The sequence below is a fragment of the Odocoileus virginianus genome, unplaced genomic scaffold (assembly GCF_023699985.2).
Source record: "Odocoileus virginianus isolate 20LAN1187 ecotype Illinois unplaced genomic scaffold, Ovbor_1.2 Unplaced_Contig_20, whole genome shotgun sequence".
Classification (NCBI taxonomy): domain Eukaryota; kingdom Metazoa; phylum Chordata; class Mammalia; order Artiodactyla; family Cervidae; genus Odocoileus; species Odocoileus virginianus.
Genome location: NW_027224337.1, coordinates 95,015 through 112,787, shown reverse-complemented (window position 1 = coordinate 112,787; position 17,773 = coordinate 95,015). Strand labels below are relative to the sequence as shown.

Here is a 17,773-nt window from a genome sequence, read left to right as displayed (position 1 = left end):
ATGGAAAAGCATGATGGCACTAAAAATAAATTATACTACCAATGGTCCGCATCCACTTGAATATAGCAGCTGCTCAGTCACACATTGTGCCTGATCTTGCAATCCCAATGATTATCCTGTGAAGCTCTTCTGTCCATAGGATTATCCTGGCAAGAATACTAGGGTGGGTTGCCATTTCCTCCTGAAGGGGATCTTTCATTTCCAGGGATTGAAACCATGTCTCCTGTGTCTCCTGCATTGGCAGAAGAATTCTTTGCCACTTGAGCCACCTGGGAAGCCCCTAGGTATATATACAAAAGCTATAATGTCGAGAGTAAAAAATCAGTATCTTGAAGTGATATCTGCACTCCAATATTTATTATAGCATTATTCACAATAGCCAAGATATGGAAACAACCTAGATTTCCTTTTCTAGAAGAGTGGGTCAAAAAGTAGTCGATATGTGTGTGTGTGTGTGTGTGTACACGTATACATAGACACACTTACAAAAGAAATATGGAGAATATTACTATAGATGTTTTTCATGGCCATTTTGAAAGCTCCAGGAGATTAGACTCCTTGAGACACGGATTCTCCTGGAAGACCTGAGCCTGCAGGGACTCAGTCCACCCCAGCCTTTGGGACCTCAGAACCTTATGAGCTAGACCCCCTGGGAAGAGTCTCCTGGGGTCTCCCACAAGTCAATGATTGGATTAGTGTCTGCTGTCTCTCAGCTGTCCACAGCCTGAGTACCCCCTCCAAAGGCCCAGGAAAGAAAGAAGAAGATTGGCCCCTTGAGAGTGTCATTTCTGTCCATTCTCATGAAGGAGCTGGGGATTGGTGAGCAGGGCAGAATTTTGGGGGCAGGGCAGGAATGATTGGAAAGCCACAGGCACAGCTCAGGCCAGATCCTGGGGCAGACTGACTGAAAGACACACAGAGGACCTCAGAGGAGGAGCAAGCGAAGACAAGGTGGGCTCAGTCCTGCTTTCCCCCTGAGCTAGTCCACAGGCCTGGGAGCCAGATTGTAAAGTCTAATCATTGAAATGAGAACGGAAAACAAAACAAAGAAAACAAGCAAGACTGGGGTGTCAGACAGACACAATTCAGCAGCCAAACCCAATGATCTGAGAGCTTGGATCTAGAAAAGTGAACTCAGACTTTGTGCTTTTTGTGTGATTTGACACTTTCTGTCCTCCATATCAGCTTCCCTGGTAGTTCAGGGGTAAAGAATCTGTCTGCCAATAAGGAGATGTGGGTTCGATCTCTGGGTTGTTAAGATCCCCTGGATTAGGAAATGGCAACCCACTCCAGTATTCTTGCCTGGAGAATCCCATGGACAGCGGAGCCTGTGGGTTACAGTCCACGGAGTAGCAAAGAGTTGGACTCAGCTTAGTAACTGAGCATGCACACATGTCATCCATACATATATATGCCCTTGTTTGCCATCATAATAGTGTTATATTCTAGTCGCTATTTATTGAGAACTTAATGTTTTCCAGTCATTGAGCTGAGGAGAACTTCTCTGCTGTAGAAAATCTTCCTCTACGAGGAAGCAGGGGTTTTAGAGAAATCAAATTATTTGTTTAGTAATGAAAAAAAGGCATAGATTAAGTGAAATTTCAAGACATTTGCCTCTAAAAACTGGGTTCTAAAGCACTGAATGCATTTTGATTTTTTTAGACTTTGCCTTTGATTTCATGTGCTTCTGGGTATATGTGTATATATGTGTGCCTGTTAATTAATTAATTATAGATTTATTTTATCTCTTTATTCATTAAACTACACTTTAACATTCACATTGAATAAGCAGAGTAAATAGAAGGGAGAATAGATGTGGGATGAGGTGGGATGGGGAGGGATGTGGCTCCAAATGTAGCAAGGAGCTTGTGTGTGTAAGTGATTTAAACATTGCTCATTTATTCAATAAAAATTAAGTGTTTTATAGAAATTCAACTAGAATAAGCAGATAAAACTATGAACATGAAAATGTCTTTACACTCAAGAAAGATAGATGGTAGACAAATAAATGCAATAAATTTTGATAAGTGCTTTTAAAGTCATAAGTACATGGGGTTTAATTTAGACTTGAATGACATCTAGATTGGAGGGGTGTTTGGGGGAGAATGGATACATATATGTGTATGGCTGAGTCTCTTTGCTGTTCAACATTGTTAATCGGCTATACCCCAATATAAAATAAAAAGTTAAAAAAAAGAAACTTGAATGATAAATATACCTGAGCAACAGCATAACCTAGCCTTGTTTGAAGATAAGAGTAGGGATGAAAATACTTATTCTCAGTCAAGGGGAATTCTCATAGCCAGGGGACTTTAGCACTGAAGAATAGAAGTTCTGCTTCCTTTTTTTTTAGAGCCTTGCACACTACAGGTTTAGACTTTTATTTGTCCACAGTGACCATTGTTCAGAGAGGTGCAGTATCAATGAATGACAACTCAGTGCATAGGTAGAGCTTTGAACACCTTACTGTGTGATTACCCAAGCTCAGAGAGCGGCAGCGGTCTCATTCTCCTTCACCGCATGGTTTATCTGTGGCTTGATTCCTGATTGTCTTCAGAGAAAAGATAGAAGTTTCAGTGAATACTCAGGTTAAAATTTATAAGCAAATAGTTAAATACAGTAGCTGGAACACTGGAAATTAAGTGGTACAGTAATTCACCATCTTTCATATGGAAATAGCTTTTAACATACATATATTTAGAAAATATAGGATTTTTTTTTTTTTTTTGGCAAGCATTCCTGGACTATAACATGAAAGCTGAAGAAGTTGTTGGACCAGATTGTGGAGATCCTGGTTTTTATGTTAAGGATTTTTGATTTAGATTTAAAATAATTAGATCAATATAATTGATGGAATGTGGGGCTTTTAAAGAGAGAAGATATAAACGATGAATCTCAAGTTTCTGCTTTGGGTCATTTAATGGATGAAACTCATATTCTCTAATATATTAGAAAAGTAGGGGACATCAGATTCCTGAAGAAATTTAATAGATTTTAATTTATTTTATTTTTTCATTTATTTTTATTAGTTGGAGGCTAATTACTTTACAATATTGTAGTTTTTTTGCCATACATTGACATGAATCAGCCATGGATTTACATGTGTTCCCCATCCTGATCCCCCCTCCCAACTCCCTCCCCATCCCACCCCTCTGGGTCTTCCCAGTTCACCAGCTCTGAGCACTTCTCTCATGTATCCAACCTGGACTGGTGATCTGTTTCACACTTGATAATATGCATGTTTCAATGCTATTCTCTCAGATCACCCCTCGCCTTCTCCCACAGAGTCCAAAAGTCTGTTCTATATATCTGTGTCTCTTTTTCTGTCCTGCATATAGAGTTATCATTACCAACTTTTAAAATTCCACATATATGTGTTAGTATACTGTATTGGTCTTTACCTTTCTGGCTTACTTCACTCTGTATAGTGTGCTCCAGTTTCATCCATCTCATTAGAACTGATTCAAGTGAATTCTTTTTAATGGCTGAGTAATATTCCATTGTGTATATGTACCACAGCTTTCTTATCCATTCATCTGCTGATGGGCATCTAGGTTGCTTCCATGTCCTGGCTATGATAAACAGTGCTGCGATGAACATTGGGGTGCATGTGTCTCTTTCAGATCTGGTTTCCTTGGTGTGTATGCCCAGGAGTGGGATTGCTGGGTCATATGGCAGTTCTATTTTCAGTTTTTTAAGGAATCTCCACACTGTTCTCCATAGTGGCTGTACTAGTTTGCATTCCCACCAACAGTATAAGAGGGTTCCCTTTTCTCCACACCCTCTCCAGCATTTATTGCTTTCTTCGTTTGCTATTATTTTCTCCCATTTTGAAGGCTGTCTTTTCACCTTGCTTATAGTTTCCTTTGCTGTGCAAAAGCTTTTAAGTTTAAGTAGGTCCCATTTGTTTATTTTTGCTTTTATTTCCATTATTCTGGGAGGTGGGTCATAGAGGATCTTGCTGTGATTTATGTCGAAGAGTGTTTTGCCTATGTTCTCCTCTAGGAGTTTTGTAGTTTCTGGTCTTACATTTAGATCTTTAACCCATTTTGAGTTTACTTTTGTGTATGGTGTTAGAAAGTGTTCTAGTTTCATTCTTTTACAAGTGGTTGACCAGTTTTTCAAAAAGTTAAATTTGAGGTGCCCATGAACTATGCAAAAGAGAATATTCAGAGTGCAGTTGGAGATGTGTGTCTTGAAAGATCTAAACGAGATCTAAAGAATTAGGAGGTGACAATATAAAGTTGATGATATAATTCAGGAAAAGTATGGATAGAAGAGAAAAGGGCTTCAGGTAGAGACTTGAGGAATGTCAGGATTTAAGAGACACCAAAAAGTGGAATAATCAAAAGATGAGCTGAAATGTCAACTCGGTTGAAGAAAATCTCCAAAAGTGTTGATAAAGCATTAAGAAATAATTCAGAGATTGAAGGCATAATCAGTAGTATCAAATGCTGCTGAGATGTCCATCAAGGACTAAAAGATGGATGTAGACATCATTGGTGACCTTTATGAAAGCTGCTTCAGAAGTGAAAAGGTGAGGACAGAAATGTGAATCACTTGGGTTTAAGGATGAGTAGATTGGAGATAAGTAGTGTAGACACCTACACTGATTTCCTTATTGTGTGGCTTTGGCAAGTTACTTATTTTCTCCCTGCCTCAGCTTCTATATATTGAAAGTGTGAGTAATGTTCACAGCTTATATTGTAGGGTTGTTAGGAGCATCGAAGAAGAGATTTCATGTACAGAGTTTTAGACAAAGTACACTGAATGTTCTCAAGAAATATTAACTGTTGTTATGGAGGTTGCTTATTTGCTTTTATCTTGACTCAGAATTTAGGATATACAAATCCTGTATTTCTTCCACTAGAGGTCATCTCTGTCTTTATCAAAAAGCACAGTTGAAATAATTGCCTCAGCTTCCCTGATAGCCCGGTTGGTAAAGAATCCACTTGCAATGCAGGAGACTGTGGTCTGATTCCTGGTTCGGGAAGATCTGCTGGAGAAGGGATAGGCTACTCACTCCAGCAATGTTAGGACTGTGGAATCCTGGACTTCCCTTGTGGCTCAGCTGGTACAGAATCCACTGCAATGCGGGAGACCTGGGTTTCATCCCTGAGTTGGGAAGATCCCCTGGAGAAGGGGAAGGCTACCCACTCCAGTATTCTGGCCTGGAGAATTCACGGACTGTGTAGTCTATGGGGCCACAAAGAGTCGGACATATCTGAGTGACTTTCACTCACTTCGCTAATCCTAAGAGTGGGCTGGAGGGTGAGCTGCAACCTATATTACATTATAATCCAAGATGTGGCATCAAATAACAGCCTCAGAGAACATTATGGTCTGCAAATCCCAAGACTTTCTTGGGTCAGGGAAATCACTGCAACTACAATAGGGTTGGTGTGACAAACTACAGCTCCAGTTTTTGTCTTTCCTTAAACACTTCTCTACACCTCCTGCCTCCTCTCAATTCTTCTCGTCCAACAGGGCATGGAGGAAGTCCCTGGAGGGGAACAGCAGCAAAAAGCACTGCTGTCTGTGGACTCAAATGTGCTTGGCTCTGCAAGTTACTAAAGATGAGATCTTTGGTAAGACAGCTCTCAGGGCTTTCGTTTTTATTTTAAAAATGAGGACAATAGAAACAAATTTCTCAGAAGATTGCTCTAAATGAAATGATACTTTATGAGAGTCTGGCCCATGGGACAAGTCTTCTTTTCCCAATTATGCCCCTACTTCTCTAATTTTCCTTCTCTCTCTCAGCATGTGTGTGGTTACGTTGTTTTTCTCTATACAGTAACATATTACATTGACCCAGGGAAAACTGAGTCATTAAAATGGAAATAACATTTTATGCAGTTTGAAGAATATCTTGGAGAGACTCAGTGATTATAACTAGGAGTACTGGTTCTTTAGCATTTTTCTAGAGTTGATGAGTATTGTGTTAATAGAAAAGGGAGGTTCTTTCTTGGCAATAAGAAAGAGAAGAACTGACCCTATGAAAATGCTGCAAGAAGAATTACCATATGATTTTTAAAAAATGTTCATTATGTAACAATTTGTTTTAGGACACAGAAGCTATTCATCAGATTTCCATGACCATGTACAATCTGACTGGCTACAACACAGGTGCCTTCACCCTTTTGGGAATTCCAGGACTTGAGCAGTACCATGTCTGGATCAGCATCCCCTTTTGCCTCATCTATTTCATGGCCATTGTGGGTAATAGTATACTTCTCATTGCAATGGAGCATAGTCTTCATGAACCCATGTTCTTTTTTCTTTCCATGCTGGTTATTACTGACCTCATACTATCTACCACCTGTGTCCCAAAAGCTCTGAGCATCTTCTTGTTTGGTCCTCAGGAAATCAGCTTTCCCGGCTGTCTCACACAATTATTCTTTCTGCACTTCAGCTTTGCTTTAGACTCATCTATACTGATGGCCATGGCATTTGACCGCTATGTGGCCATCTGTTCACCCTTGAGATACACCACTATTCTGACCCCCAGGACCATTGTCACAATTGCTGTGGGGATCTCCTTCAGAAGCTTCTGTGTTATTTTCCCATGTATTTTCCTTGTAAATCGTCTACCCTTCTGCAGGACACATAACATCCCTCACACATACTGTGAGCACATCGGTGTTGCCCGACTAGCCTGTGCTGACATCTCCATCAATATCTGGTATGGGTTTTGTGTTCCCATTATGGCCGTCATCTCAGATGTGATTCTAATTGCTATTTCCTACATCCTCATCCTCTGTGCTGTCTTTCGTCTCCCTTCTCAGGATGCTCGCCAGAAGGCCCTGGGCACCTGTGGTTCCCACGTCTGTGTCATCCTCATGTTCTATATACCAGCGTTCTTCTCCATCCTTGCACATCGCTTTGGACATAATGTCCCTCGGACCTTTCACATTGTGTTTGCCAACTTCTATGTCATTATCCCACCTGCCCTCAACCCTGTCGTCTATGGAGTAAAGACCAAGAAGATCCGAGAGAAAGTAATTTCTCTGCTCTTTCCTATGAGGTCCTATTGATACATGCCTGAAATCTAGGAGGCAGGGGGATGTGGTTTTGTTTTATTTATTATTTTTGTCAGAAGTCTTCCCAGCCATTTCAATTGCAAAAAATTAAAATTTTAGTCTAAGAAATAATAAATAGTACATATTAAATATTGTTTCTGGAAACTAGAAAATGGCAATATCTTTGGATTGTTCTAATGTGATACAAAACTTTAAATGAAATAAATAAAATGTGCAGTATGTTTTTTTCTTTATAAAGATGTTTCTAAGGAATATGAAAATTTTTCCCAAAGCCAGCTGCAGATTCAAAGGAATGCCTATCAAAATTCTAAAGATATTTTTCAGAAACATAGTCATCCCAAAATTTTATGGAACCACAAAAGGCCTGAAGAGCTGAAGCAATCTCAAGCAAGAGGGTCAAAACTGGAGACATCACAATTCCTGACTTTGAACTGTAAAGCAATAGCTATCAAAATAATATGGTGTTTATAGAATTGCATAAAAACAGACACATGGATCAGTGAAACAGACTAGAGAGCCAAGAAATAAACCTTCTGTTATATGGTCAACACAGGGTACCAGTAGAGAGAAGACACTAATTAAAAAATGATGTTGGGAAAAGGGTAGACACAGGCAAGATAGTAAAACTGGATACTAATGTTGCATCACTCACAAAATTTAACTCAAAATGAATTAAAGATGTAAATACATGACCACAAATTGTAAAACTTCTAGAAGCTAATGTAGGATAAAATTCTTCAAGGCTGTGCTTAAAAACATTTTTTTTAATTGAAGTATGATTGATTTACAATGCTGTGTTAGTTTCTGTGTACTCTAAAATGTATATGTACGTTTATGTATGTATGTATATATATATGCATATATAGACATTGTTTTTCATATTCTTTTCTATTATAGTTTATCACAGGATATTGAATATAGTTTCCCATGTTATAAAGTAGGACCGTGTTTATTCCTTCAATATAAAATAGTGTGCAAATGCTAAACCCAAATTCCCAAGCAATCACTCCTCTCCTCCCACCTCCAGTTCCCCTGTGGCAAGCCCAAGTTTGTTCTCTATATATGTGGATCTGTTTTTGTTTCCCTTTCACATTGGTCTTCACAATATTTTTTTTGGATGATGCCAAAAACACAAGTAAAACAGCAAAAATAAACAAACAAGACTATAAACACACACATACACAAGGGAGCATTATTCAGTCACAGCAAAGAAGGGAATCTTGCTACATGTGATCACCATAGATTAGGGCATCTTACTAAGTGAAATAAGCCAGACAGAGAAAGAAAAATACTGTGTGGTATCACTTATATGTGACAGCTAAAACAATTTTTTAAAAAAATATTGAACACATAAAAACAGAATACAACACTTATTTCCAGGAGATGGGGTGGGGGGACATGGGGAGCTACTGGTCAAAGGGTACAAACTTTCAGGTATAGAATGAATAAGTTCTGGAGATCTAATGTACAACATTATGACTAGTTAATAATACTGCATAGTATACTTGAAGTCAGCTAAGTAGATCATAAATGTTCTCACCACACATACAAAACACATAGGTAAATATGTGATAAGATGGATGTGCTAATCAACTTAATTGTGATAAATGTTTTAGAATGCATCTCTGTATCAAATCATCATATTCTGCACTTTGAATATATGCAATTTTATTTGTCAATTATGCCTCAGTAAATCTGGAAAAATAAGAAAAGAACATTTATGAATGAGTAAACCGGGGTATGCTTGTTTGTTTGAAAAAAGGCAAAGGAATTAGAATATATAAAAACACAGAGCTGAAAAAAAGTCTCAGTACATTAAAGGTACTGGAAACTGATCAAGTGAGGTGGCTTTCAGTCAGTTCAGTTCAGTCACTCAGTTGTGTCCAACTCTTTGCGACCCCATGAATCACAGCACGCCAGACCTCCCTGTCCATCACCAACTCCCGGAGTTTACTCAAACTCATGCCCATCGAGTCGGTGATGCCATCCAGCCATCTCATCCTCTGTCGTCCCCTTCTCCTCCTGCCCCCAATCCCTCCCAGCATCAGGGTCTTTTCCAATGAGTCAACTCTTCGCATGAGGTGGCCAAAGTATTGGAGTTTCAGCTTCAGCATCAGTCCTTCCAATGAACACCCAGGACTGATCTCCTTTAGGATGGACTGGTTGGATCTCCTTGCAGTCCAAGGGACTCTCAAGAGTCTTCTCCAACACCACAGTTCAAAAGCATCAATTTTTTGGCGCTCAGCTTTCTTCACAGTCCAACTCTCACATCCATACATGACCACTGGAAAAACCATAGCCTTGACTAGACGGACCTTTGTTGGCAAAGTAATGTCTCTGTTTTTTAATATGCTACCTAGGTTGGTCGTAACTTTCCTTCCAAGGAGTAAGCATCTTTTAATTCATGGCTACAGTCACCATCTGCAGTGATTTTGGAGCACCAAAAAAATAAAGTCTGACACTGTTTCCACTGTCTCCCCATCTATTTCCCATGAGGTGATGGGACCAGATGCCATGATCTTAGTTTTCTGAATGTTAAGCTTTAAGCCAACTTTTTCACTCTCCTCTTTCTAGGTAGAGGGAATAACAAAAAATAAGATTGCAAAAGATAAAAAATTCTAGATCATTTCAAGAGTTTGTTTAAAATTCTAAGAAAAATGGAAAGTTACAGGAATTTTAAGTAAGATAGCAACAAAACCCCAAATTGTGTTATCAAACATTATGCATAGAACTTTTGCTTTTATGATGGAGTTTGTGATAGCTTTGGGAGTGGTGGGAGAAGGTCATTGAATTCAACAGTGACTCTATACCTGCCCATTCGCATGCACTATAACCCTCCTTAGGTGGGCATTTTTTTTTAAACAAGGAAATACCTAACCCTTCAATTCCCTGAAGAAAGCCAAAGCCGACTTCAATTAGGAATGAAGCAGTTTCTCTGGGTTTAAGGAATCTTTCCCTGTGGCTCCATCTCTTCATTCTTTCTGGAGTTATTTCTCCACTCTTCTCCAGTAGCATATCTGGGTACCTACCGACCTGCGGAGTTCATCTTTCAGTGTCATGGCTTTGCCGACAAAGGTCCATCTAGTCAAAGCTATGGTTTTTCCAGTAGTCATGTATGGACATGAGAGTTGGACCATAAAGAAAGCTGAGCACTGAAGAATTGATGCTTTTGAACTGTGGTGTTGGAGAAGACTCTTGAGAGTCCCTTGGACTGCAAGGAGATCCAACCAGTCCATCCTAAAGGAACTCAGTCCTGAATATTCATTGGAAAGACTGATGCTGAAGCTGAAGTTCCACTACTTTGACCACCTGATGCAAAGAACTGACTCATTTGAAAAGTCCCTGATGCTGGGAAAGATTGAAGGCAGGAGGAGCAAGTGATGACAGAGGATGAGTTGATTGGATGGCATCACCAACTCGATGCACATGAGTTTGAGTAGGCTCCAGGAGTTGGTGAAGGACAGAGAAGCCTGTCGAGCTGCAGGCCATGGGGTCACAAAGAGTTGGACACGACTGAATGACTCAACTGAACTTAAGGAGTCTTTGTCAAATAACTCTGATTTCATGTTGTACAAAATAACTAAATGAGAGTCCAAATAACTGATAGGGGCCAAAATCAACATGTACAAAATATTAGAACAGAAGCAGGAAATTTCCACGTTTATCATTTTATCATTTAATCTCTAATTAATCATTTTAAAAAGAGTAGCACAATTTCAAGTTAAACAAGTGTGATATACATGGTAGTAATTGAATTGTGGAGACTTCCATTTTGAAATAGTTGATTTGTACTCCTTCATGTAGCAGGACTAGCTGTCTTTTAAGGCAGCTCTCCTAGATAATGCTAACAGAACCATAATATGTGTGTGTAAAGTAATAGATATTTGTTGCTTTTATTTAAGTGCAGGTGAAGGGCGGGGTTCAGTTCAAATTTTTAGGGTGTGAATTACAAATATACAGAGCAGGAACACTAGAGTATATTTCCGTTTTAGTTCAATTGAAAGCATTAATTGATTCACTAGAAAATTATTTTTCATTACACCAAGTCATGGAAAAATTAAGTTGCAAGTTGTACATAACCTTTTATATGGACCAGGTGTTCACATAAAACTCACTCAATTTACCTATAACCAGTTCCTTTGCACTTAATCAATAGTCAGAAATGACAGATGTCTCCTGAGTGGTACAGATGACACCAAAGGTAAGATTTGGAACTTTCCATGACTTAAATGTACCTGCATTTCCTATATAAATACTATCCCAAGAAAACTTGAGTTATAGTACCTCAAACAAAGCACTGGTAGGCCTTTGACTGATGTTTTCCATAGTCATGCAATATTAGACAGAAACAGATAGCCACTGAAGATAGAATTATTTGTATTCAGTGTCCAATCAGAAGGAAACCTGCCTAGGGATGAGATAAAAACAAAAATATAAGAAATTTTAAAGTCCACCATTCAGTATTATTGTTGAATATCTTGGCAAATGTAAGACAGAAAGACCAGATTTACCAAACTCGGGAAAATTGACCTGGCCCTTAGAGTTGTGAGAGAAAAGCCTCTTAGGTATAAATTGAGATCTGGGCCCACAGAATGGCTGTCAGTCCCAACAGGCAAACCTAGGTGTATTCCCACAGGAACACATTTTATTAATTTTTTTGGTATAAATGACAAACCAGCTTGTGTTGAGTCCCAAGTAATGAAAATGTGACAAATAGCCAAAGACGTGAATGAGAATATAGAAAAGTTGAAGAAACAGCAAGTAAAACTCTGATGAGAACAAAATGAGATTTAAACTTAATTGGATGAACATTATGGAAAGAGCAGTCTGCCCTCAAGTGGAAAAGGCATTGAGGGAGACAAAAGATAAATAAAGTGACACTTTAGGAGGCTGTTAGAGTAAGTTAGGTAAGAGATGATGGTAGCTGGGCAAGGGAGACAGAAAGGAGAATAGTTTCAGAGGACATTTAAGCAGGAATGCAATATAATTTGATTTAAAAAATTCATGTGACTAGTGAGGTGTGACATTTGCAGAGCTTAGGAACATTGAAAAATGGGTTTGGGGAGGTAGTGAATGTAGTCTGGGACAAGATAGTTTTGAAGCTGAAGTGGATATTTAACCAGTGTTGGCCCAAAGAGGATGCCCTTTGATACCCAACAGTCATCTTCACATTGTCCTTCAAAGGAAATAGCATCTAGGATTTGTTCCACTCCTATCCTAGTAGATAGAGTTCCAACCAACTTTCCCATTTCCCAGCTTTTATGTTCTCATCCACATATATATGGGGCTCTCCATTTTAATTTTATGGGCAAAATAAAAGGCACAAAAATCCACTGAAGAGCTTTTGAATGTGTATCCTGGGGCCTTACTCAGAAAAGTAGTATTAGATGATCCTGAAGTTGGCCTGGCATTCCAGCAGGTGCATGTGAGTCCCCCACTGTGTTAAGCATTTTCAAAACACTGCCCTACATAGTCAACCCTTATTCTTGAGAGGTAGAGACTAGGTTATCACCTTTTTATAGACAAGATGTACCTTGCTCAAAGTCTTTCATCTGGTAAGTGAGGTGATGGACTAAAATCTGGGTAATCTGATAGGTGAGCACACACGGTCACACACCTTCAGGCACAGAGCTTACATGCATCTGCAAAAACAAAAATATAGAGAGAACAAGATGGCGGAGGAGTAGGTGGACATGGAGTACATCTCTCTCCACGGATACATCAGGAATACACCTTCAGACACAGAAGTGCATGCAGAACACCAGCTGAGAGTGGACAGGAGTACCTGACCAGTGGAAAAGAATATATAGAACCACGCAAAACTCAGTAGGATGAAGGAACTAGGGGGAAAAAAAAAAAAGGAACTAGGGGGAGAAACGGGAGTATTAGTAGGACTGGACGCGCCCTCGGCTGGTTGGGGAACTGAAGCAGGGATCTGATCCCCACATCAGGGCAATTGTCTGAGTCAGAGAAGAAACATTTAAGGCTGAGAGTGAAACAGCTGATCTGTGGCAGCCTAAATGGAATGAGAATCAGAGAGTCCTTGCCGCAGCCATACATACCCCAGACAGGGATGCAGGTCCCCTGGAAGGCTTAGGGCTGGGAGCTGGAGTTTAGGGATTGTGGAGCAATCCCAGGGCAAGGGCTGCTGTTGACTGCAGAGAGATGGATCGAGGGGATGTGAGGGAGGAGATTGTGGTGGGAAATGCCTGTGGAGGAAAGCTGGGCAGCCATGGAAGCAAGGCGATACTGCTGAGTCACGCATAGGGGGTGGAGCCATCACCATAGCCTCTCTCTCCCCACACACCAGCATTGGCAGCTGAACAATAGAGAGGCTGGCCCATCAAATGCCTGACACACTGAACTACAGAGTAGGACACCACCCAGGGTGCCCCTTTAGTGCCTGATGTGTCAATCTATGGAGTAGGAAGCCCAGAAATAAACCCATGAACCTATGGTTATCTTCTTTTTGACAAAGGGGGCAAGAATATGCACTGGGGCAAAACAGTCTCTTCAATAAACAGTGCTGAGAAAACTGACAGCTACATGTAAAAGAATGAAATTAGAATACTTCCTAACACCAAACACAAAAATAAACTCAAAATGGATTAAAGACCTAAATGTAAGACCAGAAACTATAAAATTCTTAGAGGAAAGCATAGGCAGAACATCTGATGGCATAAATAAAGCAAGATCCTTTATGACCACCTCCTAGAGTAAAGGAAATAAAAACAAAAGTAAACAAATGGGACCTGATTAAACTTAAAAGATTTTTCACAGCAATGGAAACTATAAGCAAGGTGAAAAGACAATCCTCAGAAGGGGAGAAAACAAGGGCAAATGAAACAACTGCCAAAGGATTAATTTGCAAAATATACAAGCAACTCATATAACCCCATGCCAGAAAAACAAAAAACCCAATCAAAAAATGGGAAAAAGACCTAAACAGACATTTCTCCAAAGAAGACAAACAGATGGCTAACAAACACATGAAAAGATGCTCAACCCCTCTGATTATTAGAAAAATGCAAATCAAAATTACAATGAGATATCACCTCACACAGGTCAGAATGGCCCTCATCAAAAAGTCTAAAACAATAAATGCTGGAGAGGGTGTGGAAAAAGCAATGCTCCTGCACTGTTGGTGGGAATGTAAATTGATACAGCCACTATGGAAGATGGTATGGAGATTCCTTAAAAAACTAGGAATAAAACCACCATACGACCCAGGATTCCCACTCCTAGGCATATACCCTGAGGAAACCAAAATCAAAAAAGACACATGTATCCCATTGCCCAGTGCAGCATTATTTACAATAGCTAGAACATGGAAGCAGCCTAATTGTCCATTGACAGATGAATGGATAAACAAGTTGTGGTATATATTAGTTCAGTTCAGTTGAGTTCAGTCACTCAGTCAAGGGTGACTTTTTGAGAACCCATGGACTGCAGCACGCCAGTCCTCCCTGTCTATCACCAACTCTGGGAGTTTCCTTAAACTCATGTCCATTGAGTCGATGATGCCATCCAACCATCTCATCCTCTGTCATCCCTTTCTCCTTCTGCCTTCTATCTTTCCCAGCATCAGGGTCTTTTCAAATGAGTCAGTTCTTCATATCAGGTGGCCAAAGTATTGGAGTTTCAGCTTCAGCATCAGTCCTTCTAATGAATATTCAGAACTGATTTCCTTTAGGATGGACTGGTTGGATCTCTTTGCAGTCCAAGGGATTCTCAAGAGTCTTCTCCAACACCACAGTTCAAAAGCATCAATTCTTCGGTGCTCAGCTTTCTTTATGGTCCAACACTCACATCCATACATGACTATGGGAAAAATCATAGCTTTGGCTAGATGGACCTTTGTTGGCAAAGTAATGTTTCTTCTTTTTAATATGCTGTTTGGTTGGCCATAACTTTTCTTCTGAGGAGTAAGCGTCTTTTAATTTCATGGCTGCAATCACCATCAGCAGTGATTTCGGAGCCAAGAAAAATAAAGTCTGTCACTGTTTCCATTGCTTCCCCATCTATTTGCCATGAAGTGATGGGACCAGATGACATGATCTTAGTTTTCTGAATGTTGAGCTTTAAGTCAACTTTTTCACTCTCTTTCACTTTCATCAAGAGGCTCTTTAGTTTTTCTTTGCTTTCTGCCATAAGGGTGGTATCATCTGCATATTTGAGATTATTGATATTTCTCCCAGCAATCTTGATTCCAGCTTGTGCTTCATCCAGCCCAGTGTTTCTCATGATGTACTCTGTGTATAAGTTAAATAAGCAGGGTGACAATGTACAGTCTTGCTGCTGCTGCTGCTGCAGCTGCTAAGTCTGTTAAGTCGAGTCTGGCTCTGTGCGACCCCAGCCCACCAGGCTCCACTGTCCCTGGGATTCTCCAGGCAAGAGCACTGGAGTGGGTTGCCATTTCCTTCTCCAATGCAGAAAAGTGAAAAGTGAAAAATGAAAGTGAAGTTGCTCAGTCGCGTCCGACTCTTTGCAACCCCATGGACTGCAGCCTACCAGGCTCCTCCATCCATGGGATTTTCCAGGCAACAGTACTGGAGTGGGTTGCCACTGCCTTCTCCATGTACCTCCTTGATATACTCCTTTTCCCACTTGGAGCCAGTCTGTTGTTTCATGTCCAGTTCTAACTATTGCTTCCTGACCTACATGCAGATTTCTCAAGAGGCTGTCAGGTGGTCTGGTATTCCCATCTCTTTCAGATTTTTCCAGAGTTTGTTGTGATCCACACAGTCAAAGTCTTTGGCATAGTCAATAAAGCAGAAATACATGTTCTTCTGGAACTCTCTTGCTCTTTTTGATGATCCAATGGATGTTGGCAATCTCTGGTTCCTCTGCTTGTTCTAAATCCAGCTTGAACATCTGGAAGTTCATGGTTCATGTACTGTTGAAGCCTGGCTCAGAAAATTTTGAGCCTTACAGCATTAGCCTGTGAGATGAGTGCAATTGTGTGGTAGTTAGAGCATTCTTTGGCATTGCCTTTCTTGGGATTGGAATGAAAACTGACCTTTTCCAGTCCTGTGGCCACTGCTGAGTTTCCAAATTTGCTGGCATATTGAGTGCAGCATTTTATATACACAGTGGAATATTACTCAGCCTTAAAAAGGAACACATTTGAGTCAGTTCTGATGAGGTAGATGAAACTAGAACCTATTATACAGAGTGACATGAGTCAGAAAGAGAAAGATAAATATTTTATTCTAACATATATACAGAATCTAGAAAAATGGTACCAAAGAATTTATTTACAGGGGAACAATGGAGATGCAGACATAGAGAATAGGCTTATGGACACAGCGAGAGAGGAGGAGAGGGTGAGATGTGTGTAAAGAGTAACACAGAAGCTTACATGACCATATGTAAAATAGATAGCCAATGGGAATTTGCTGTATGGCTCAGGAAACTCAAACAGTGGCTCTGTAGAGGGGTGGGATGGGGAGGGAAATGGGAGGCAGGTTCCGAAGGGAGGGGCTAAATGTGCACCTATGGCTGATTCGTGTTGTGGTTTGACAGAAAACAACAAAATTCTGTAAAGCAAGTATCCTTCAATACAAAAAATAAATTAAAAGAAGAAAAGTGCCAGTAGGACAAAGCATTCTTCATGATAACTCATCAGAAAATAAAATTTAATAATTATATGTAAGCTTTATAATTAGATAGGCATATTATGTAATTCTAGCTCTGTATTCCTATGCCATTGTTAATGCCTAATTATGATGTAAAAATAAATAGAGTATTAAATACCCAGAAAAAATTATATTTACCCTGAGGTTGTGTCAGCTCACAGGCCCCATCAGGGTTAGTGTAATCTGCTTTATAGTCTTCTCTTGAGGATAAAAAGAGAGGGTGTTAGAGTCCCTCAGGCCCTAATTATTTACCTCTTCTTGGCATTGAACAATGGCCGGGGGGTGGGGGAGGCGCAAGAACAGGGAATCAACCTATCAGTCTTTTTATTTCATCTCCTCTTTTTTCTTGGGTTTATATGTCTGGTCCTCTTGCAGATTTTTTGTGTGTCTATCACCATAATCTTTCTGCTCTGCATTTGGCCCAGTAACCAAACTAGGTGAGTGCTGCTTATTTGAAGAGGTTTGGTTGTAAATATGATTTTCAGAGAAAGAGACAGTGAATGAAAAACTCAAGGCTCCATTTTCTAGGAGCCATGGACTGAGTGCTACAACTTTTTTTCCCGAACAACTCAGATTTTTAAGCCGAATTTATGGTCTCCTGTACTTGGATACATGCTTCAAATGATTAGAAAGATAAACAGCTGGGTTAAGGATGGCCAAGGTAAGTGCTGTTTTGGTCATTTCTGTTAGATGTGTGGCAAGGACCCATAGCCCGAGCTTGACAAGTGGGCTTAAGTATGTGGACATTCTTGGTTTGAGAGTCTACTGCTACCACCCCTCTCTTGATCTTATTCCCACCTGGGAAGTGAATCATTTTTTAATACAATTTTCAAAGGTTTCACTTCATTTACAGTCATTACAAAATATTGGCTGTATTCCCCCTGTAGTACAATATATCCTTGTAGCCCCTTACACACAATAATTTGTACCTCCTACTCCGTGACCACTGTATTGCCGATTACCCCTTCCCCCTGGTAATCACTAGTGAAATCTCTGTATCTGTGAGCTAGCTTCTTTTTTGTTATATTCAGTAGTTTGTTGGTTTTTTCTTTTTTTAGTATTCCACATATAACATATCCTACAGGATTGTCTCTA

The 17,773-nt window shown here is 39.9% G+C and overlaps 1 protein-coding gene across 1 annotated transcript; it reads left to right on the top strand.

Moving 5' to 3' along the window:
* The first annotated feature begins 6,075 nt into the window (after nucleotides 1-6,075).
* LOC110129639 (olfactory receptor 52H1-like) lies at nucleotides 6,076-7,034 on the top strand. The gene has a single exon (XM_020881112.2). It carries the CDS (start codon nucleotides 6,093-6,095, stop codon nucleotides 7,032-7,034), a length of 942 nt encoding a protein of 313 aa, XP_020736771.2. The 5' UTR covers nucleotides 6,076-6,092.
* Nucleotides 7,035-17,773: the final 10,739 nt, after the last annotated feature.